The 24207-nt window shown below is 39.8% G+C and overlaps 1 protein-coding gene across 8 annotated transcripts in view; it reads right to left on the reverse strand.

Annotated features, from left to right (window-relative positions):
• WARS1 (tryptophanyl-tRNA synthetase 1) overlaps nt 1–24207 on the reverse strand; it is a 28218-nt gene that overhangs the window by 3578 nt on the left and 433 nt on the right. For 2 of the 8 annotated variants that reach the window (XM_075426512.1, XM_075426513.1), the window contains exons 2-11: nt 22659–22715; nt 21066–21142; nt 19642–19855; nt 18324–18531; nt 10832–10940; nt 9456–9575; nt 8670–8852; nt 7239–7339; nt 5889–6001; nt 4647–4820 (exon numbers count right to left, since the gene is read on the reverse strand). In XM_075426512.1, the coding sequence (XP_075282627.1) occupies nt 4647–4820; nt 5889–6001; nt 7239–7339; nt 8670–8852; nt 9456–9575; nt 10832–10940; nt 18324–18531; nt 19642–19755 (1122 nt within the window). In that variant the 5' untranslated portion in view covers nt 19756–19855; nt 21066–21142; nt 22659–22715. Of the gene's footprint in view, nt 1–4646; nt 4821–5888; nt 6002–7238; nt 7340–8669; nt 8853–9455; nt 9576–10831; nt 10941–18323; nt 18532–19641; nt 19856–21065; nt 21143–22658; nt 22716–23942; nt 24150–24207 lie in introns of those variants that run through there. The other 6 variants (XM_075426517.1, XM_075426510.1, XM_075426516.1 and 3 more) reach the window with 4 other exon arrangements.

Below are 24207 nucleotides of genomic sequence, written 5' to 3' on the forward strand. Positions count from 1 at the left end.
CTGACTCGCCCTCTCTTCTTAAGCTTAGCTTCCTCTGGGCAGATGAACTCCCCTGGTGAAGAGATGTACCTGCTAATCCCATTCTCAGTGAATTCAGAAGCCACTGGCCAATTTGAAATATTTATACATGTGTTGAATTCTCAGAGGATGCTAATCTTCTGACAAATTTAAATAAAATAAATTGCCATGAAGAGAAAAAAAGTGTTTCTCAACCATAAACTGAGCTTTTGTTTGGCTCCTGTATCTTCTCTGATGTCATCACCAACCAGCCAAGAGACACACATGCATATGAAGTAATTTTTTCTTTTTTTTTTAGTTCTGATACCTAAGAACTGTTATTTATCCACAATTTCTGACCATTCTTATCATCTGTATGATTCTCTAGTGCTTTTTTGAATCTTTCTAATCACCATTTTACAGATGATGTCTCGTGGCAACGAATTACATACACAAATTACGCAGTGATCAAAGTCTTAACAAAATAAACTGCCATTTGTCATATGACATCTATTCTTATATTGCAGGATAGTCTGAACAGCTGCCTCAGTCTGTAAAACTAAGTTTTTTACATATTGTTTTGCACTTCCCCTCACCTCTCTCCCTACTAGGCTTTGAAAGTCTTTGTATGAAATATTTGCTGTCTCCCACCTCTACAGTTTGTCTCCTTACTAAGGTGAGAGGGATTAAATATAATATGCCAAGTCAAGGCACATTACTGTTTTATACAAAATGTTTCTATATTAATCTCAAGTTCATTTTGTTATGTATTCTGGAACCGACTCACTGACTGAGGGTTTCAAAGACTTGTCTACAGTGATGCAATGATCTTTTCCCTGAATTGGTACAGCCTTGCAATCTAAATAACAGTTCCTAAGAAAACAAGTAAATAATTGAGCTGTAATTTGATGCTAATAGGTGAAATAAGAATACTTTATTATAATGTTGCCATTCATCTTCTTGGATTTCCCAGAAGCTTCTCAGCCTTTCCCCATATCCAGTAATTTTTCATTTTCTATTACCTGTAAGTTTTGAACCTCATTACAGAATCACAGAACCACAGAATGGTAGGGGTTGGAAGGGACCTCTGGGGGTCATCTAGTCCAACCCCCCTGCCGAAGCAGGGTCACCTACAGCAGGCTGCACAGGACCTTGTCCAGGCGGGTCTTGAATATCTCCACAGAAGGAGACTCCACAACCTCCCTGGGCAGCCTGTTCCAGTGCTCCGTCACCCTCAGAGGGAAGAAGTTCTTCCTCATGTTCAGACAGAACTTCCTGTGCCTCAGTTTGTGCCCATTGCCCCTTGTCCTGTTGCTGGGCACCACTGAAAAGAGTTTGGCCCCATCCTCCTGACACCCATCCTTGAGATATTTATAAACATTTATTAGGTCGCCTCGCAGCCTTCTCCAGGCTGAACAAGCCCAGCTCCCTCAGCCTCTCCTCGTAGGAGAGATGCTCCAGTACCCTCTCCATCCTCGTAGCCCTCCGCTGGACTCTCTCCAGTAGCTCCTCACCTTTCTTGAAGTGGGGAGCCCAGAACTGGACACAGTACTCCAGATGGGGCCTCACTAGGGCAGTGGAGAGGGGAAGGAGAATCTCCCTCGACCTACTGGTCACACTCCTAATGCATCCCAGGATCCCATTAGCTTTCTTGGCAGCCAGGGCACACTGCTGGCTCATGGTCAACCTGTCGTCCACTAGGATACCCACGTCCCTCTCCACAGAGCTGCACTCCAGCAGATCTGCCCCAAGCCTGTACTGATGCATGGGGTTGTTCCTCCCCAGGTGCAGGACCCTGCACTTGCCCTTGTTGAACCTCATCAGGTTCCTCTCTGCCCAACTTTCTAGCCTGCCCAGGTCACACTGAAAGGCAGCACAGCCTTCTGGTGTACCTACCACTCCTCCCAGTTTTGTATCATCAGCAAACTTGCTGAGGGTACATTCTAACTCTTCATCCAGGTCGTTGATGAAGAAGTTAAACAAGACTGGGCCCAGTACTGACCCCCGGGGGACACCACTAGTTACCGGCCTCCAACTAGACTCAGCGCCGCTGATGACAACCCTCTGAGTTCTGCCATTCAGCCAGTTCTCAGTCCACTTCACCAACCACTCATCCAGCCCATACTTCCTGAGCTTCCCTAGGAGGATATCATGGGAGACTGTGTCGAAAGCCTTGCTGAAGTCTAGGTAGACAACATCCACGGCTCTCCCTTCATCTACCCAGCCAATCATGCCATCGTAGAAAGCTATCAGATTGGGCAGGCAGGATTTCTCCTTAGTGAATCCATGCCGACTACTGATAACCTTCTTTTCCTCCACTTGCTTGTTGATGACCTCCAGGATAAGCTGCTCCATCACCTTTCCCAGGATGGAGGTCAGGCTGACCGGCCTGTAGTTCCCTGGGTCCTCCTTCTTGCCCTTTTTGAAGATTGGAGTGACATTGGCCTTTCTCCAGTCCTCGGGCACCTCTCCTGTCCTCCAGGACCTCTCAAAGATGATGGAGAATGGCTCAGCAGTGACATCCGCCAGCTCCCTCAGCACTCGTGGGTACATTCCATCAGGGCCCATGGATTTGTGGGCATTCAGACTGCTTAAGTGATCCCTCATGCAGTCCTCCTCGACCAAGGGAAAGTCATCCTCTCCGTGGGCTTCTTCTCTTACCTCCGGGGCCTGGCATTTCTGAGGGCCTGCCTTGGCGCTGAAGTCTGAAGCAAAGAAGGCATTCAGTAGCTCTGCCTTCTCGGCATCCTCCATCACCAGGACACCCGCCTCATTCAGCAGCGGCCCCACATTGTCCCTAGCCTTCCTTTTGCTGCTGATGTAGTTGAAGAAGCCCTTCTTGTTGTTTTTGACATCCCTTGCCAGCTTCAATTCCAGGTGGGCCTTGGCCTTCCTCGTCGCATCCCTGCATGCTCTGACCACACTCCTGTATTCTTCCCAAGTGGCCTTTCCCTCTTTTCACATTCCATGGACCTTTCTCTTCCACCTGATCTCCGCTAGAAGCTCCTTGTTTAGCCATGCAGGTCTCTTGCCTCCTTTTCTAGATTTCTTTCTCAGGGGGATGCACCGCTGCTGAGCGTGGAGGAAGTGACGTTTTTACAGTGACCAGCACTCTTGGACTTCGAGAGCCCTGCCTTCGAGAGCCCTGGCCCACGAGATTCCTCCCAGTAGCTCCTTGAAGAGGCCAAAGTTGGCCCTCCTGAGGTCCAAGGTTTTGATCCTAGTCCAAGGTTTTGATCCTACTTAGTAGCGTAATGATCTGAAAAATGCTGTAAACAGTAATTTTTTTTTTTGTTGTGCAGCTTTCTTTTTAACATTCATCCATCACCAGAAGTCACCTTTCCTACACTAACTTTTCATTTATTGGCCATAAAAATATTTGGTCTTTCACTCAAGCCCTATTTCCATAAAGACTTCTTTCTGATAGGCTTCAAAAGCTGAAATAAATCTCGGTTTGTCCTCCATTACTCAATACTTTACATTCAGAATTTTCTCTTTACAACTTCTATATTCCAAGTAGCTAGAATTATTTTGTTATTTGTCCAACTAGCTTAAGGATAGCAGAACTAGGACATATTAATCGGATATAAGGCATCTGGGATCTCATCACAGATTACTAGCTACTTGCCAGGAAAAAAAAAAATAATATTGTTAATTTTACCACTAATGATGTATTCTCTATTCTGAAATTCTATTTTTTTTTAAAAGCAACTGTTAATTGTGCAAATAAATGGAATTATTATAATCCAAACACACAAAGAATTCCAGTTCTTCAGAACAGTACTTTTATTCAGTTTCTACATACGATCATGAATCATTACGAGATGACTGCAGAAGAATCTGACCTATACATGGGTTTGTCAACTATAAAAGAATTAATCTAAGCCCCTCCAGCAGAAACAACCTACACATCTTTTTCTTATTTTGACAGATAGTTATTTCATGTCTGGTTATCATGCCTACAAATCCTTTTCCAAAGACTGGTTTGTATTTATATTTTGTTAAATACCACAACACAGGTGAACTTTTACCAAACTAAATCATCTGACACTGCATAAGAGGGATTTTCCTTTGAGCTAGAAGGGGCACTAGGAATATACTCACATAGGAGAAAATACCCCTGCTAAAACAGGTGAAATTCAACGTAATATTTATTTGTGAATTGGAGGGAGGAGTGCACAGCAGCAGCAGATCCCCAAGCAGCATGAAAAGCCTGATCTCTGTTGTAATCAACGCCTGGTGCTCCCAGCATGGAAAGGCAGTCAAGAGAAAGAGCTGTTTATTTGATTTGCATCATGGACTGCCAGATTTCAAAACTATGGCAACATAATATTTATTTTTAGAGCATGAGCCTTCACAGCTTTTATTCTTACACCACTGCTCTGCAGATATCAGATAACAAACACAATATTTGTATATTGTTCTAGCTAATGTTTGTACTGTTAGACTAGTTGGCAAGGCAAAAGATTATATTTGATAGTCTAGCTAAATTTGCATAACTTCGTCTATTCCTGAAGATGTTTTGCAATGAAACATATGGAAAAAAGGATGCAGATATGTTCAAAGAAAACAAAAAAATTGCCATTGTAACTGCAAGGACCACCACTCTGTTATAAAGCTTTGTGTTCTCACGTTTTGCAGGTCTTTACCTTTGTCTTGATTTGTTTGGGTGTATCTGTGAGGAAGATGGAGGAGTTTGGGTCACTAGCACTCATTTTCGTCTGTGCTCCTTGCAAGGCTGGGAAGAAGACGGAGTGCAGTAAGGCTGGTTTAGGCTGTCCAATTCTAGGTGCTACATCGCGGGTCATTCTAAAATAAGGATCCTGGAACAACCACCAATAAAAGCACAGAATTAAGTTGAAAAATGTGATTTAAAAGCTGATTAGTGCCAATTCGTTCATGCCTTAACAGGTAGTCTCAAGGAGAAAAAAAAAAAAAAAGCAAAAAACAAACCACAAAATGTTCCAGAACCTACTTCCCATCCAGTTCATCCAGAGGAACAAACAAAATCCCTTATTTCATTTCCTTAGTTTTGCTGTACACTCCAATTCCCTCAATTAATAGGCATACTTACAAAGATATAAAATAGTTGTGAAAACTATCCTTAGTAGGCCTGGAGATGGATGCAGATTAAGATGCAACCTTCCTACCAAAGTGTTTAATAACTAGCACAGAATCTGAATTAAATCAGTGATCAAGCTGGCAGTGCTGTGCTGCTGATCTGACTTAAAACCAACCAGAATAATATTACTACATAATATTGTGGTTGATGAATGTAATTACATCATCTTCCAGTGACTGTCACTTTGACTAAAATAGCTACAGATTCAGACAGCGCAGAATTTGATTGCTAGAAACAATACTTTATTTAAAGTAACGACACTATCAGTCACTTGTAGCCGATGTTCTTCCATCCTCTCTATGTAGATCTGAATTGTTGAAGTTCTGCAGCCGTTCTGGCAAACTATTTCAATGCTTCTTTATTATTTTTCCCTGTGGTTCGACATAAACCTCTCGTGCTGCAAGTTAAACTCATTACATCTTGTCCTAGTTACCATGGAGAAGACCAAAAGTTTCTTCCTACCTCCATGTCAGTATACTTTTGCATAGATTTTACTGTCTTTGCTTTCATAGGTGCCAGCTCACTGTGAACTGTGGTAAGACAGATCCAAGACTGGCAAGAATGAGTAATGCATAAATATGTGATTGTTGGCTTAAGCCTTCGTCTTTGTCAGGACACAATACAGCACTCTTATCTCTTCCAGCTTCTGCCCAAGAAAGGTGCTTGCAGGAATGTTTTACAGATGTTTCGGTACACCACCTTGAAGCTTAAATGGTACGTTACAAAAACACATCCATGAAAACCAAATTAAGTAACATGATTTTCTTACCTGATCAATAGCACATGGGATAAGACACTGAATGTTCTCCTTGCCATTGAAGATCTGTGGAAATGATGAACTGAAGGATGGAGCAGCCTGAATAGCAGGAAAGCTGATCTTTCCTAGAAAACAACATGTTTGGAAAAGCTGAAAAGCTCAAATAAGCAATGATAAATAGAGAGAACTTTTTGAAATATGTAAAATGCACAAGTGAATCACCCAGATACTGAGTTGAAGACCAACATCTATCTTTATCAAGCAGTGTTGCCTTATTTAAGGAAACTTTTTTATCTTTACCGTCTATGATGTCAGCAAACCTTCAACTAACAGAAACCAATGAAACAGGCTGTGACCACAAAGGTTTCGGAGAAGGTTTGTCAGCACATACTCTCTTCCTTACCGAACTACCCACTCTTCCCAGAAATACAACTGACTATATCACCACTCTGAGCTGCTCATTTTTTTTTTTCTCTGTGAGAATGACTGTAGAGCTACTTACCAGGACAGTTCCCCTCTAAGATCTCAGAATCACTGCTATATACATGCTGCACTCATGAAGCAGCTCAGATGTGTCTAGTTTTCTTTTTTATACAGTGCTGAGTCATAAGGTGACCAACCTGCCTCCCTGACAAAAATCCTCTCAAAAGAGGAAGCAAATAGCAGATTTGTCCAAACATGTAATGAAGCCATTATCACCATACTGACTTTTATTAGAACACTGCTAAAACAAGTAGGAATCTGTTCCTTGGTTACAGTGAAGGCTGAAAAGCTTTCACTGGCCCAATTACTGGTCAAAAAACAATGTTAGCGCTCAGCAACCCCAAGGTTTTAATGCCTCATTTGACACAGAATCTTTTTTTGGCCAATGAGATAGAAACATGCAATCGCAGTGAAGACAGAGTTACCCAGTACCTTGATAACTGGGCTTCTGAGTGCTACTTAACTTTTGTCATATATGTATATGTGTGTATGTATTAATAAAACTTTTTCTGGAAAGAAAAGCTTCTATATAAACACGGCACAGAAATTTCTAGGAGGAATAATTGATTATAGCTGCAATCACATTATTTAAAAAAAAAAAAAAAAAGGAATGGTTCTTTAACCCGGGCACTTCAACTTTAGTGTTTTGTACTTTACTGTTACTAGGCCAAAAAGGTAGATATTATGCTAGAAATTTCTATACTGAAGGAGCCACACCCTTGTAGAATCAGCCTAGAAACATGGATCTTCTTGCTTCTCTGTCAGTTTCATGAGTGGCAGACACTAATCTGTTTACATTATAACTTGATGCCATTGAAAGTGAAGCAAGCATCACTTCTTGTATTATTAAATTATTAAGAAACTCGTATTATTTCCTACCAATGCAATCGCTGTCTGTAAAGCCAAAGATTCCTTTCACTTGGTTAAACGTAACATGCTTCTGAACTTTGACGATGTTTTTGTAGAATCCGACACTTCTCCTGTGAGAAAGAAAATGGAAAAATGAAGTGAGCGGTAAGAGCAGAAAAGTGTAAGTAGAAACTTTCACTCCAAAAGCTGAGAATGTCAAAAAACCTGCCAGGATGAAATCTCCTTGTTTTGGACGTTTTGTGGCCCATTGAGATGACAATTAGAGAATTATTTACAAACAAGAATTTTATGCCTTGAAAGTTTAATTTATTGTTCTCTCCACCCCAACATTTACTGGAAACATTTTTTGTCACAATTAACAGTCTAAACCCAGAAATATTTTGACTTGGAAATGATGCCAAAAAGTCTCATGGTGCTGAAGTTTACCTATCCTTACGCTTCTCTGAACTCAAGCAACCTGAATGGATCATGTCTTCCGTGTTGCTTGGCATCTCCAGTGTGTACCCCATACAGGACACTACGATTCACCAAAGGACTAGTAGCTCAAATCCTCCAAATTCTCATTTTCTACAGGCTAAGTTCCCTGGCTGGACTTTCTCTGTCACCAAATACAGCAGCAGCATTTCCAAATCAAAAATAGCTCATCAACTTTTTTATTTCTGCTGAAGAGCTGAAGCAAAAAAACCAGCAGTTCTGACTCACCCTCATTCAGCCACAGGGTAGAGCTGTGTTAATGCAGCTTTTCTAAGGCAGGAGAGTCAGAGCAGTGAAAGGAAAGACTGCTCTGTAGGCTCCACATTCCGGGGGCTGTACATTACACAGTTTGTCTCCAGAACACATATTTTCTCACTTCAGTCTTTAAGGAAGCTCATCACCCCACACGGAAGAACAAAGCCCACAACTTCAGTTCTGAACTCTGCCATAAAACTGCTTCCTTCTGAGAAAGCAGTTCCAACAGCAGATTATTTTTCTTAAACCTTCTTTCAACTTTACTCAAAGTTCAATTAATAATCTTCCATGTTGTATTATTAAATTAATTAACCACAAGTTGCTGAAATACCTTTTGTTAACGCAGATAAAGTGTAAACACATCTCAGTGATTTTGATACAATCTTAAAAAAATAAATCTGGAGGTTTCCTGGTAGTTTAGGTATTTTTACAATTTAGCTGGTTTAATACATTTTTCATAATTTAGACTTCAGCACTGCGCAGACAAATATTTGTTCATATGTTATGCAGAGGAATCACAATAGTATCTATATACTATGTTAGGCAGCAGAAAAATGAATACGTTTCTATTTTAAGTGTTGTAAAACTTGTTTTGAAGCTTTCAAGTTTAGATACACTCATTAAAACAATGCTGGCTGTCAGGCTCTCAAATTTGGAGAGAAAACACAGATGCTTTTTTCATTACAATGCCCTAAAGAAATTTATACTTACCCCAAATACTCTAAATCAGAAAATATAAAGGTTTTATTGATGTCAAAACCACATGCAATGATGTCTTTTGCATTTTCTCTAGCATACTCATATGCCTTCTCAGTTGTCAGGTCCTTCCAAAGGTATTTCTCATCATCAGTTAACTGTATAACTAAGGGAACATCAAATACTTCTTGCAGCCACCTAATAAAAGCAGAAATATTTTATCTCAAAGCAAGTTCAAATGAAGATGTAAGTCATGTAGCTAAAACATTTTTATACATTTAAACAAATGTATATAGAGAGGCCTGCTTCTCTTTTCTTTGTATGCATATGCAGTTATGTTTATGTGAACAGAATAAACATTTTATACAGATTATAATGACAACTTACCTGGAAAAAAGACTCACACATTGTTTCCCATACATATGATAGGAGTCACCATTTGCAATGGAAACAAAATTCAGAGACTTCTAGCTCTTTGAGTCCAATGTCTCTATCCTGCTGCTGCATGCACCACATAATAGAGTAATGTTACTGAGTCTCATCATAAACTTGTTTTTAAGAAGAACAAAAAAATCTAAGGAGTGCCACAGGGCTAAGGATGCAAGGAAGTGGGCTTTATGGTGATGCAGGGATTGTGGTCATTATAGTGAAAAGGTAAGTTACATTGCTTAAGTTCATTAACATTCACCTCACATAAACAGAACTCCTTGCAATGTATCATTTTGGCAGTTCCATAAACCATGTTCAACATTTCCTTAGAAAAAAATGTTTTGATTAACACAAATGTTAGAAATAACTTACTTTGTGAATATAAATGGGATAAGATGACCAACATGCATTGCCTGAGAAGATGGCCCTCTGCCTGTATAAAGGTAAAAGGACTTCTTATTTTCATAAGCGTCGAGGATTTGGTCCATATCTCTAAATAAAAAACAGAGAAAACGTGATGCAACTCCTGAGGAAGAAACATCTACAGAAAAAAGCTTCTATTCAAAAGTTGAGTGCTTTTAATGTACTTGTAAATAAAATACAGCATGTTAAGTTGGGATCTTATAAATGCTTATAAATATCTGAAGGGTGGGTGTCAGGAGGATGGGGCCAAACTCTTTTCAGTGGTGCCCAGCGACAGGACAAGGGGCAACGGGCACAAATTGAAGCCTAGGAAGCTTCAGCTGAACATGTGGAAGAAACTTTTTACTCTGAGGGTGACGGAGCACTGGAACAGGTTGCCCAGAGGGGTTATGGAGTCTCCTTCTCTGGAGATATTCAAAACCCGCCTGGACGCAGTCCTGTACAGCCTGCTCTAGGTGAATCTGTTTTTGCAGGGGGGTTGGACTAGGTGATCCACGGAGGTCTCTTCCATCCCCTATGACTCTGTGATTCTGTAAGTGTCCTAGATATAAAAGGATATTGTTTGGCCTTTTCTTTAATGTAAGAAAATAATTGTCTCCAGTCTCCACAAAATAAAACCCTCAAAGAAAAAATAAATTAAAAATAAAATTAAAATATTTAAATTGAAATTAAAAAATGTGCAACTTTAAAAATTACTTAATTCGATAGTAATTTCTAAGGCCTAGTAAAACAAAGCTGGGAATCATTTCCCAAATAGGCTCAAACAGCCAGCTTGGAATAGTCTCTTGTGGAGGTTATGCCCTGAATCATGCTCAGGCACTTATTTGAAATGTGCTAGCTGCCATAGGCCAAAAGCCCATGCACGCTAGCAATTAGACAGTGTAGATGACTGACAGGCTGGTGCTTATGATTATTCCCTGAGCCTTTTTTATGTAAGAATACAGATGCATAGGTCCACAGGCCACATGGCCTTTGCTGAAATCAGCAGTAACACCATATGAGCCCCGGAGGTCTCTGCTAGGCCAATTCCTTTCGCTGCTAACGTAGAGTCAAAATAGAACCTGCTCTGTGCACACTACTTCATTCTGGGATTAGTGAGGACACACCAGAAACTGATACAACCAAGGGCTTCAAATGTTGCCAGGGGAAATCTGTAGTTGCCAATTTCAAACGACACTGCGGTTTACCTTGGTATAAAAGAACACGGTCTTTTGCTAGTCATAGGTTTCTCCCAATAATGCTCACAGAAAGTCTACCCAATAGGACCTTTTTGAACTTTAATACCTAATAGGACCTCTTTGAATTTTAAAACACGAAAAACTCACCTGTGAGAAAAAAAGATTCCTCTACGCAGAAAGCGGTGAGGTTTTTGCCCAATAGCTCTTTCTATTCGATTGATCAGATCAGTGTCAATTTTACTGCTGCCAAACCGAACTATAATCATAAAATGTTAACCAAACAAAAAAAAAAAGAAAAAAGAAAAAAATAAGCATAACATAGCTACAACCACATCTTGAATTACCAAGAACGTAACAATGCAGCCTAGATTAAAAAGGACACCTTCTTCAAGTCTCTGGGAAAATGTAAACCGACTAGATTTTCCTGCTTCTTTCCTGGAGCCCCAGCGATTGCCTCTGATGCTAACGTTATGCTAGAAGACCCAGTCTATTCACAGGCTGTAGTATTGCTCCATCCATGACTGATTATAATTGTAGTCTCCTTATAGCAGATGTATTGATATTCAGAACACAAAACATTCCAAAGAAACATATTTAGGTCAATAACTTGGCCTCTGTAAGTCACAGAATAAAAATGTCTGTGAGGCTCTTAATGTCCCTCTCTTGATGTCTAAATTTTCTGCCCTCAAATCACATGGTTTCTCCCTTTCCAGCCCCATATACCCTTCTGCAAACTTAATTCTTCTTTTATATGGATATGGTTACAGACACTACTCCCCTCAAGAGGCCTGAAAAGGTAATGCATAATGCGCTTCATGGTAATCAAGTAAGACTTCTTACTTGGTGGTTTAGGAAACCAGCTGATTAATAAAACAACATTATCAGACATAGTCATTTCATTCAAAAAAAGATCTTAATAGAGTCAAACAGCAGTATTTTTTCCTATTCCCAATAAAAATGAACCAGGGAAGTCTTTCTCCAGTAGAGCTTCCTATACTCCAATACCAGTTCTTGAACCCTTATAAGCAGGTCAATGTTACACGACTTCGACTTCATTAAAAAAAAAAAAAAATCTAGACATGCATCTACTCTTTGCTACTATTCTGCTCTATTCAACATTAGAACAACTTGCACTATTAGTTATTCGAAATGCCAAAGTATTGAATAGAACAAAACAGACTCTGGATGTAAAGATACATTTTATACGTACAAAATACCTAGATCCATCTATTTCAACTATCTTCTTAAAAAGAGACTACACTGGAAAATTCCATAGTTATAAGACACATGCCCACAAGGGAGAAGCATTTAGGGTCTTCCTAGCTGTAACAGGAAATAATCATTTCCCAGGAACTTATTGCTGACACTTGACAAATTTCAAGTATCTTGAGTTTCCTAAGGAAACTAAAACCAAATAAAATAATTTTAAACCATTCATTATGCAGCTAGTAAACGATGACTTACATGACTACTATACTTCTGCCTTGTGGAATAACCAGTCATCACTTTGAATACCCCACACAGACTCAGTTTACTTCAAATTCCCTCCTTCTGCATGTTCCTGCTTCTAAATTTTCAATTTCTTAATTTTAAGCCAAAACCAAATAAAGTAGAAGCCTTCCTGTGGGAATGTCATAGTTAACTGAAGTGGTCTTCCAAAGAGTACAACTTTCTACCAGAGCAGGTACGCTTCTACTGTGAAATCCTAGCACACAGTGACAATACTTGGCTGGACAGCAACAGTTCACACCACCGGATAAAACAGCAACTGATTCCAGCCGGAGGCAGAGCTCTCTACCTGTGCTGGTTACCCAGTGTACTGCCTGGGGCACACAGCTCATTTTACAAAGAAAATTACTATTTCTTGCTGCCCCGCAGGTTAAGCACACTGGTGTAATTTGAAAAGCCAAATATTCAGGCCCTCTGGGCTTATTATACTATACTAGACTAACTTCTTCCCCAAAAAAGGGAAAGGAAAGAGGCCTTCCATCCCTTTGCAGCACAGGTTCTTGAAGCAGAGCATGGAGGCTATTTATAGTCCATCAAGGCTTTGCATACATCTCAAAAAATATTATTTAAAACTATGGCCATCCTAATCACTGAGACTGTAGCGTTCCCAAGGGATTTATGAGGGATAGGACAGAAGAGTCAGACCAACATGTACCCTGGAGCGCCAGGATGCTGAGAAGCCCTCAGTAAAGGGAGTTCCTCTCCTACACTGTAGCTGAAAACGGGGATGTGTGTTTGTTACATGAACTGTTTTTTTGTTTTGTTATATGAACTATTCACTGAACAGCCTTTCACAAAGAAAAATCATGAACCCCCACCGAAGGAAGACTCAACCTTGCCAGGAAAGAAGAGTGGTAATGTATCCAATTTGAGCATAAACTTGGAGGCAAGCATTTCTGCTGTTCCAGACCCCCTACGCCCATTTTGTTTTCTTCTAGAATTATTAGTTAAGCACAGCATTACTACAAGGCTTTGTATACAGTTACTAAACTTGAAGTTAGTAAGAATTCATTACTAAATGGGAAGGAAAACTAGGCATACTATCATTGAATCATAGAATGCTTTGGGTTAGAAGGGACCTTTAGAGATCATCCAGCCCAACACCCCTGCAGAGAGCAGGGACATCTTCAACTCGACCAGGTTGCACAAAGCCCCATCCAACCTGGCCTTGAATGTTTCCAGGGATGGGGCTTCCACTACTTCTCTGAGCAACCCGTTCCAGCGTTTCACCACCATCATGGTAAAAAATACCTTCCTTATATCTAGTCTAAATCCATGCTGCTTTAGTTTAAAACTGATTACTCCTTGTCCTATCACAACAGGCCCTGCTATAAGTCTGTCCCCATCTTTCTTGTAATCCCCCTTTAAGTACTGGAAGGCTGCTACAAGGTCTCCCCACAGCCTTTTCTTCTCCAGGCTGAACAGCCCCAACTCTTTCAAGCCTTTCCTCATGGGAAAGGCGTTCCATCACTCTGATCATTTTTGTGGCCCTCCTCTGGCCCTGCTCCACCAGGTCCATGTCTTTCCTGTGCTGAGGGCTCCAGAGCTGGATGCAGGACTCCAGGTGGGGTCTCATCAGAGCAGAGTAGAGCAGCAGAATCCTCTTTCTTGACCTGCTGGCCACGCTTGTCTTGATGCAGCCCAGGATATGGTTGGCCTTCTGAGCTGTGAGTGTGACACGTCCAGTTTTTCATCCATCAGTACCCCCAAGTCCTTCTCCTCAGGGCCACTCTCAGTCCCTTCAGCCTCCAGCCTGTATTGATAGCGGGGGCTGCCTTGACCCAGGTGCAGGGTCTTGCACTTGGCCTTGCTGAACCTCACGCGGTTCAAACATGCCCACTTCTTGAGGCTGTCCAGGTCCCTCTGGGTGGCATCCCATCCTTTGGGCATCAACTTCACCGCTCAGCTTGGTGTCTGCACTATAATCCAATGGGAAACACATTCCTGTTCGCAATTGTTTATTCACTCGAGGTGAATCAAGCAGGATATCATACAAGTGAAGCACTGGGCCCACCCACTGACCCATTAAAATAAATATCACTAAAAAAGACATGCTGTTACATGATTCAGCAACCACTGCTGTAATCAGTATGTTTCCTGAGCATTATTGCATCTACTTGTCCTAAGCAAACCTTAATTACTGAATTAATTTCTTCCTAACAAATAAAATGCATTACAAAATGGCAAAGTAATTATAATCTGGACGAATGCTAAAAAGAGACCAAATGAACATGAGAACGTTTGATTCAGCAGACTAGTAAGAGGCTAATCTTACAGAAACAGAAAACATGGGAATGCACCTGACTGCCTGGGGCTAACCACCCTAGAAATATCTCTGATATATAGAACACTTCACTGGAAATGCCTAAATACCTTCATTAAACATTCACAGACTGCATAACTTCCTTTTCTTTGTCAATCTTCATCCTTCCTGTTAAAAAACTGGATAATTTTTCTCTACCTATGTCCACTTATTCCTCTTATGAGGATGTTCAAAACATTTTAGGCTCTCTATCCACAAAGAATCTACCTTCCTAAACAGCTTCTGACAAGGACACAGTCTCGACTCCTTAACAAGCTTTTAAAAAATTCCTAGCATGCTTTTGATCTCTAGTGTTCTAGCTTTTACCAAAAGACAGCTTTCAACTCGCTGTACATAAGAAGTCCTGAGAGCTGCTATTGTCAAAAGCACATTTGCATTTGCTGAAAATTTATTGTGTATTTTTCCTCACTGCTGTGTTATATTTGCACATAGAAAACTAATAACCTACTATTTGTTATACAGTAACTTTACTGACCAGGCCAGTCTCAACAATTCTTGAACAGTCATGGCAACTGGGAGAGGTTCCTGGGGGCTGGAAGCAAGCAAATGCCACTCCTGTCTCAAAGAAGGGGAAGAAGAAGGAACTGTGAAACTACAGGCTGGTCAGCCTCACCTCAATCTCTGGGCATGTGATGGAGCAAATAATCCTGGAAGCCATTCATAAACATTATTAAAGACATGAAGGTGACTGGGAGTAGTCAGCATGGATTTATGAATGGGAAATCATGTCAGACCAAATTAATAGGCTTCTATGATGGTATGACTGGCCTAGTAGATGAGCCAAAAACAGTGGACATTGTTTATCTGAATTTTGAGATGGGAAATGGTGTCAAAAGCCTTACTATTCTCATAGATAACTGAGACTAGATAAGGAGACAGTAAAGTGAACTGAAAACTGGCCAAACTGCCAAGCTCAAAGGGTTGTGACCAGCAGCACAAAGTCCAGCTGAAGCCAAACATTATTTGTGTACCCCAGACAGTTGAGACTGGGGCCAATACTGTTTAACATCTTCATTAATGATGTAGATGATGGGACAGAGTACACCCTCAGCATGTTTGCAGATGAAACAATCCGGGGAGGGGTAGCTGATACAAGAGATGGTTGTGTTTCCGTTCAGAGGGACCTTGGCAGGCCAGAGAAATGGAGTGACAAGAATCTCTCAAAGTTCAACAAAAGGGAATGCAAAGTCCTGAATCCGGGGAGGAATAACTCCGTGCAATGGTACAGGCAGGGGGCAAATGGCTGGAAAGCAGCTTGGCAGAGAAGGACCTTGGGGTCCTAGGGTCCTGGTAGACAAGGAATTGAACACAGGCCAGCAATGCGCTACTGTGGATTGGAAGGTCAACAGCCTTATGGGCTGCATTAGGAGCAGCGCCGCCAGAACGTCAAGGGAGGAGAGCCTTTCCCTCTACTCAGCACTGACAAGACATCTGGAGCATTAGGTCCAGTTCTGGGCTCCAGTATAGTATGTCCCTGTCCTCCTTAAAGTGAATCCAGCAAAAGGCCAAGCAGATGAAGGGCTTAGAGCATCTGTCATACAAGGAGAGGTTGAGACAGCTGGGATTGCTGAGCTTGGGGAAGAGAAGGCTCTGGAGGGACCTTATCAATGTGTATAAATATCTGATTAGGGCAGGGGCAGGAGAGTAAAGAAGACAGCAGCAGACCTTTCTCAGTGATGCCCAGTGAAAGGGAAAGAAGCAACAGGCACAATTGGAAACCAGGTGCCCAGGGAGGTCATAGGATCTCCATCCTCGGAGATAGTAAAACTCCTACTGGACAGGTCCTGACTCTACTTGACTCCGCTTTGAGTAGCGGGGTTGACCAGATGATCTCCAAAGATTCCTGCCAACTTCAACCATCTTATCTCACTTGCAGTATTCAGCTCACTGAAGTATCAGCATGGTTAGCATACAAAGCTCTTTCCCATTCATCCCTCTGTCCTTGCTCATGCTCAAACATATAAAAAAAACCTCTAGGAATGTTCACGTCTAGTACTTAGCTAACAGAACCTTTCTTCCCACAATATCTTTAGGCTGTTTTGTTGTGTAATCATACACTCGTGTGCACGTCTAAGACAACTGTTTGATAAGAATATCCCTTTCAATTACACAGCGCTTTTGGCACTTTCATTTCTTCTATGTTTGAGCAAACACAAATACACTTACAACTTCCCCTGGCACTAGCAGTTAATAAACTGATTACATGTGACACAAAAATTTCCTTTACTGTAAGAGCTATCAGCTGTCAAGTTCTCGGACAATACTTTTTATAATTATTTTTAAAACAGGGAGGAAGAGGAGGAAGTTTATCAACAACAAGCAATAACTTTTTCACTTCCTGCAGTGGCTAGGCTAGTATTCTTCTCTGAAAAATTTCCAACACATCACTTAGAACAAGCAAAATGACTCATCCACCAAATTCCCCGATCTGCTAGCAGTGTAAATACGTAAAAACCCTTCAAGCTAACCCACCACTGCAGGGTAGATCAAAAGGCCATACATGTATACACATACAGTTACTAGAAAAAAAAGGACATTGCTGTTAGGCTTTAGCACAGCTTTAGAAAACTGATTTACAGTGAAGTCACACTAGTTATTCTCAAAAGACCTTGAAATTGCAAGTATTCTACTCTTACCACTTTTCTACAAGACTTAGAACCCACTCCCTCCTGAAGAAAACAAAAAAACTCTTCTCCATACCTCCTACACAAGTAACACGATGATGAGAGATCTTGCCCATTTCAAGATTCTAACAATTGTTTTTCTTCCTTCTCCTCCACCAACATATCTTTCTTTGCACACCTCTCCCTTTCCAACATTTTATTTCTCCTATTACGTTCTGCAGACTAAACCAATATGCACATACATTTGACACAATCTTACAGTAACATCACACCGAATTAAAAGAACGCTGACACTATCAACTGACCTCCCAAAAGCAAATATAGAGTTACTGACACATAAGGGTGTATACTCTATTGTGAGAAGCAAGCTGCTAAGCAGACACCAGCAATGTACAACTGCTAAAGAATTTTCACTGAGGTACCAAATACAGATTGAAGATTGACAATAATTTAAAAAAAGCAAAAATAGTAAAAATTCATTAATAGTTCTCTCACCTGTTTCTACGTTGAGACTCAAACAAGCTACAAAAATTGGACTGGAAAACAAATAAGCAAATTAACTAACCCCCTGTTTCTTAAATTACAAAACTTTGCAAGATTTTTTTAACATCCCTGCCTAAAATATTTTCCATTACATGCACGTTCTTTGAATAAGGTGCATCTTTTTCATTCCAGACAGCACTTGGCTACTTGGTAGTATGTCTTGTGGAGGAGTCATTACATTTAGATTTCTGCATTAGTTTTGGACCATCCTCCCCTCTCCCTAACTTGGAAGTCGAGGCAGATGTGGAGAGATGGTATGAAGAAGCCTATAGCCTGGTCAGAATGCTCTAGGCTCCAGCTGTTCTGCATCACAGCCACTGAAGATGCAGATACTCAGTCACAGTGTCTTCATTAACGTAACTCCTAATAACAGCTCTTACACCAAAAACCTAACTGCGAGTAAAGCTTCTATTTTGAACTGAAAAGCTATTTGCAAAGTATTTAAGTCTTCCACAGGCGATCCCTGCCTGGGACATTTTCCATTCCTACAGCAAGTTCTTTAGAAATGCTAAGATCAGACATAAATTAAATGATACCTATGATGGTTTTGATCAGGATTTGTTATGATCCCTTGTTGGTTTTGTGGTCATTAGGATCACTTGACATAAAATTCTAAGTAGCGGTGACAAAAGCATCATACCTATGAGTTTGTCATAATCCACGCCTTTAGCATTTGATGTCTGCACAGTCCAGGGGTCCACAAAATCCTCGTCCTCTTCTTTAGTTGTACCATTGTTTCTTAATACAAGATCTCTTGGAGGCAAGCCTGCCTGATAATCTTGCCCTGTTGTTGTTTTATATGACAGTTTTAACGATAATAGTGTCTTCACTGCTGCATCAATTTCATCCTGAATAAAGTGAAAAAAGGCTGTTTGACTTTGACTTGACTTAAGATAGACAATTACATTAATGTCCCAACCCTTCAAAATTCTACATCCATGCTTTGGCTTGAATTGCATTATTCATAAGCTCTAAGCCTTTATTTACGTGTTTGCAGCATCCCTGCCAAACGTAAAAGAAAAGCAAACAGCAGGTGACTGCTTCCTAACCGACAGAATTCAGAGCATCACCACTGCCAAGATATTTAAAGCATCTCTGTCTCACATTTCAATTTCTGCCCAAGAAAAAGAAAATGCTTGCCTGCTTTTCAGAGGTATAACCAGCTTAACATTTTAAGCACAAATTTCTAAGATACACAAACATAATATAAATTATTATCTAATTTACTTTACAATCCTTTTCATGGCTCACCTTAAAATAATTTATTCATTACAATTCATTGACAGACTTGAAGACAAAACAGAACAAAAAGTTCTTCACAACTTTAGTTGTTATGATCTTTTTAATACAAAGCTATTGAAACACCTCATGCAAGCGATAAATAGATCAACACTTTATTCGACTCCCAGTTTTCAAGGCTTACTCCCACAGACAATACGCTAAGAGAGACCATATTAAAACTGAGCTCTCTTTGCCAACATAGGGATAACAGGATAGAGAACTTGAAATTAATGGCAAATTACTAAATTACTTAAGGGACATTAAGCAGGGACTGTCAATACAGCTTCAGCAAGACATATTTGCTACTTCGCATAATAATGCACGGAGAAAGAGATTTTAACAAACAATCTAAAACCAGGGCAGAATACAAGTGATACAAATGTCACTTGAAAACCAAATACCTTGGATCCCGTCATGTAGCATGGCAACCTGCTGAAGCAGACTTCTAAGCCTACAAATCTGCTCTTACTTCAGGAATAACAACTTTGCTCTTGCTAGTGACTACCTTGCTCCAGGTATGTCCACGGTTCACAAAATGGACATAAATCTTTTTTAACAAGTTTTTTTTCTCTTACTACAATACAAAATAGATCTCAGAAAAAAATCACATTCTTCAGCACTTTTAAAGACAGACCTAACTTGAAAAAACATGGGTTTAAAATGTGAAATGGAAATACCTTTGGTGCTTTTCCTGCTTTCAGTGCTCTGACTTTCTCTCCTTGTTCAGTTACTCTTTCAAACAGCTGAAGGAGACTCAGAGATTTCAAATCACAGTTTGGACAATCAGCCATTTTCCCAGACTGCAAAAGATCTTTTTATTTACAACTCAGATAAATTTAACGTCTTCCAGTTCTTTGGCTTGTAGATTCAAATCAGCAGCAACAAGGAGAACTACAGGGCAAAAAACAGTGTGTTTTATTCTTTCATGTATATCTTGTAGATGAAGAGAATAAGAATATAAAAACTATACTGACCCCATACGTAATTCTATTCACATGAGATTGATAAATGTCAAGACATTAACACAGTGAGCTTCAGTTTCATACAGAAATGGACTGAGACTGACAAAAGTGCTAAATAAATTGATAGGTCACTCTTAATATTGTTTGTCTATGTGTTTCATTTAACACTACAATACCTTTTCAAAGGCAAACTCCTGACAAAAGTAAAAGTAATTAAATATGCGTATGATTCAGAGCATCTCAGAACAGCTGGCAGAGGTTATCTGATTCTTGATTACCCTGTAAAATTCTGAATGCTAATGAGACTTTTATAACTATCATATGGAATTTTGTCTTAATATACGTAATATAGTACCTCAGTCCAAAGAAAGACATACAAGGGAAAGCTTAGTCATCTTTACTGCTTTGCTCCAGAGGTTAGAAAACACACTAATGATTAGTGAGAAATGCTGCTTTCTAAAGAACAATCAATCCTTGGGTAAGCAACAGGCTGTAAATTTAAGGAACTATTTGTTCCTCAGTATTATGTCAGAAAAATAACCCTAGGAGATGGCTTAAGATGATAAGATGGCTGAAAGTAACAACACAGTAGTCTTCGTATGTCCAACATATACCTCGACCACTGGAGCTTCCTAGAACAGACAGTGCCCGTGCTTCCACAAAGGGGCTTCTCTCCCAGGCTACTGCATGTATTAACAATAAAGTAATCTGAAAGTTTCTTAGCAGTATATTTTTTTTTAATTAACAGGAATCGAGACTATGGAAAACTATAACTCATAGTTTACAGTACACTAACGCAGGAAGTACAGAAAATTAAATTACACTGTTGAAATGTTAAGCAAGCACATAGTTTTTGTTATCAAATGCATTAAATATCAGTAAGGTTATTTTCACTCTACATCAGAAATATCTTTGTCTTTGTCCCATCAGTTATAATCTAAAATGTGTTATAAATAAGCTCTGCTGTACTTATTTTTAACGAATACATTGAACACCTCTTAGTAATTCCATGACAGAAAACTTCTGTAACATGTATTGTGTTGAATTAACTTGTACTTTACTACATATGCCTCCCATAAAGGTGGCATAGCAATTCATGCTACCTCAGTAATTTCTTCCTCTGATTTTTCTAAAATTACCTGATAAATTGTCTTCAGATATTCTCCGATCTACAGTTTTATTGATGTCTGAGAAATCTGGTGAATCTGTTACCAACCTGCCATGAGCAAAAACTCATTTCAACTACAAAGGCAGAAATCCTTCTTTTAAGAAATCCTTATTTTCAAAAATTATTCATGCTCAACAACTCTCTGTACAAAATGATGAGGTCTTTAGTAGTGTATCTGGTCTGAATCAGTTTTTTGTAAAAATTCAAGCATCATGCTGTTTAAATATTCAGAACCAAGGATAAACAAGCATTAGCGTGATATGAGAAAAGAGTTTTAAAATTATGGTTCTGGTTATAGTGAGTTCGCCATATTTACACAGAAGAAAATAAGTGTTAAAGAGGGGTAAGGAGGACACCATCTGTTGGAAAAACAACATTGTAAGCGGAACAGCAATGATCTCGAATCCATTTGGGATGAACACACCACAATAACAAGGTACACAGAGAAGCATGTAGAGAATTATAAAAGAATTTCATAAAACCTGAGGCTGTTAAAATGAGATTACAGTGCAGATCCTAATGAAAAAAGTGAACTGAAGGAAAAGTAAATCTTCCATGAAAACTATCATTGTAATTTGGCCAGGGTTGTGACGTCCTACCCCACAATCTAACGTAGTTGATTTATGCAATCACTCAAGCTATTGTATAGTTCTTCTTAATTGAGGAAAGTGATGTCATCTTAATTCATATACTGATGCTTATTTTACATGCACTGTACTCGGATGTGATAGTGACAATGGCAATGCATGTTGAAAAAGTACATTAACTTCATACTGAGCTGCAAACAGTGGTGTGCTGGAAACACAGCATTCACCCTAACCATTCTCTGTCACACTGTGCTCACATCCATGAAGGAAGGACTCTGTGCCCATGTAAAGCTCTGCTGACTTGTAAAGGATTGTGTCTCTCTGGAGGGACTCCCTAGCCTACCATTGATCCGCTGCTCCATTGCATGGAGCATGAATAGATTGAGTTTACAAGATACATATGTAACTGAAGTGAATCATAAAAGCTGTTAATGAAAACTATGCTCATTTGGCTCCCTTCTCCCAGAATTCAAAAAGAAGAAAGAAAAGCATATAATAGTTGCATCAGATGTTCAGCACTGTTTCAAAGCCTTCTACAAAATAACCACCTAATCACAACCTTGGTTATGTTTACATAGTATATATTTAAACTGCCACTGTAAATAGCCTTCACCTGCCTATAAAACTTAGGAAGGTTGCTTTAGTAACTTGCTGGTTAGCAAAACACAGCTATCATTAAGGCTTTGTCAGATGGCTGCAATATTGCCAGATATCAGCTTCAGCTGAATACCCTGGGAAATCTGAGAAGCATATACAGCCGCTTGCTAACTTAATTTGCTTAGTCTATTAACACTGAAACCATACTTAGACTACATAACTGACTAGAAAATAGGACTAGCGTATTATCAGTAACATTTAAATTTTTAATCTAATCTTGATCCCTTGAAGTTCGATTATTTGCAGTTTGACAGTTATTTTAAAGAGGTAATGTGAGGCAAATCAAGTAATTCTGTGACGTATTCCTACAATTTACTTACATTCTTTTACTTGAATACTAGTGTTTTTCCTCTTCTTCACAGGTACAAGATATCTAACTGGAAAATAAAGTATACAGAGTAAAATCTTATTAGAAAGTGTTTATGAAGATTAACACACTTTCTGTAGGAATATGCCAGTTATATTCACTGGCTTCAGATTTTGCAAAATAGGGAAAGGTAAACAAGAAATATTCTTTGGTGTAGAACAAGTTGTGACTTGGTGTTTTAACGTACATTCTTAATGACACATTGCCTTCATTCAGAAAGGCTGAAATGTCACAGCTAATGCTGTGCATATGTACTAGAAAGCGGGAAAAAGGTCAGGCTCTTCTTTAAAAAGTTTGGAAAATGATGTATTTAAGCTGAGCAAAGAATCCCAAATACAGGTGCATTTTCATTAAGAAGTAGCAAAATTCATGTAGTCCCTGCAATGAGAGATGAGGATACTACGATTACAGAATGCAAAAGATATTGACCGCTACCCAACACTTATCTTTTGAAATTCACAAATGCACTTGTGAACCATCTGAAAGACACATCTGTAAATTCTGCATTTTATCAGGACTATTTTTTCTTACTTTCTTATTGGTCTTAGGAAAACTAACAGTCCCAGACACATTAGATATCGTATGCGAACAGATTTGGTGGAAAAAAATGATACATGGGAACCTGAAAATGGACTACTACGATATTTGTGATCAGAGTCTAAGATGAACTTAAAGGCCTCAGTTTCACAGTGTGAACTTGCAAGCCAAGAATTGTGTGTGTCTTCTACCTAGGCAACGTATGGTAACTTCTAACAGGTACTGCTCTTGTGACTGTTTCAGAACATTAAATTGTCATAAGACAAAGCTCAAAAACACTCCTTGGCATGGGTATCAGAAAACAACTGTATTCTCCTCTCTTTTCAGTTGCATGACAATGCAGATCTGTGATCATTTTCACTGTTTGCTATCCGATTTGGTACGTTAAAGACCTGAGAATCAAAGACCAGGGTTTCACGTTATGTTAAGCAGACCTCCTTCATGACAAACATTGCATGAAGGTACATCAAGACTTCCAACAACAACAGTAATACACAAGTCCCCCCCCAAATATTCATTAATGAATGAAGGAATGTGACTTTAAGCCTGATAGCACTTATGTTCCTGAAAACTGTTTTGCCTCCTAGAAATAAAACAAAAAAAGGAAAGTGAAATTAAAGCAGGCAGTACGCACACAGATGTTGTGTGATACATGCCTTGAGAAGTACTCCAACACAGGCTGCATTTGCAGCAGACCTACCTTCCCAGACACGGTAATCATCAATTTATGTATGAAAATACAATAAAGGTATGCAAGACGATTCCCCGAGATGATAACACGACTGCTCAACCACTCTCATCTGAAGGAAGCCCAGTGTGAACCTTCACTACCCTACAGCTGTTCAGAGCTAAGCTCTTGCGCAGGAACGGTTACGCACAGCAGCATTAACCAGCAAGCTAACGCTTCTGGCCCTGGAGCCCTGGAGCCCTGCAGCCCTCCCCCGCCACACGCCGGCCGCTGCCCT

Source organism: Opisthocomus hoazin, chromosome 7 (genome assembly GCF_030867145.1).
Source record: "Opisthocomus hoazin isolate bOpiHoa1 chromosome 7, bOpiHoa1.hap1, whole genome shotgun sequence".
NCBI classification, from domain to species: domain Eukaryota; kingdom Metazoa; phylum Chordata; class Aves; order Opisthocomiformes; family Opisthocomidae; genus Opisthocomus; species Opisthocomus hoazin.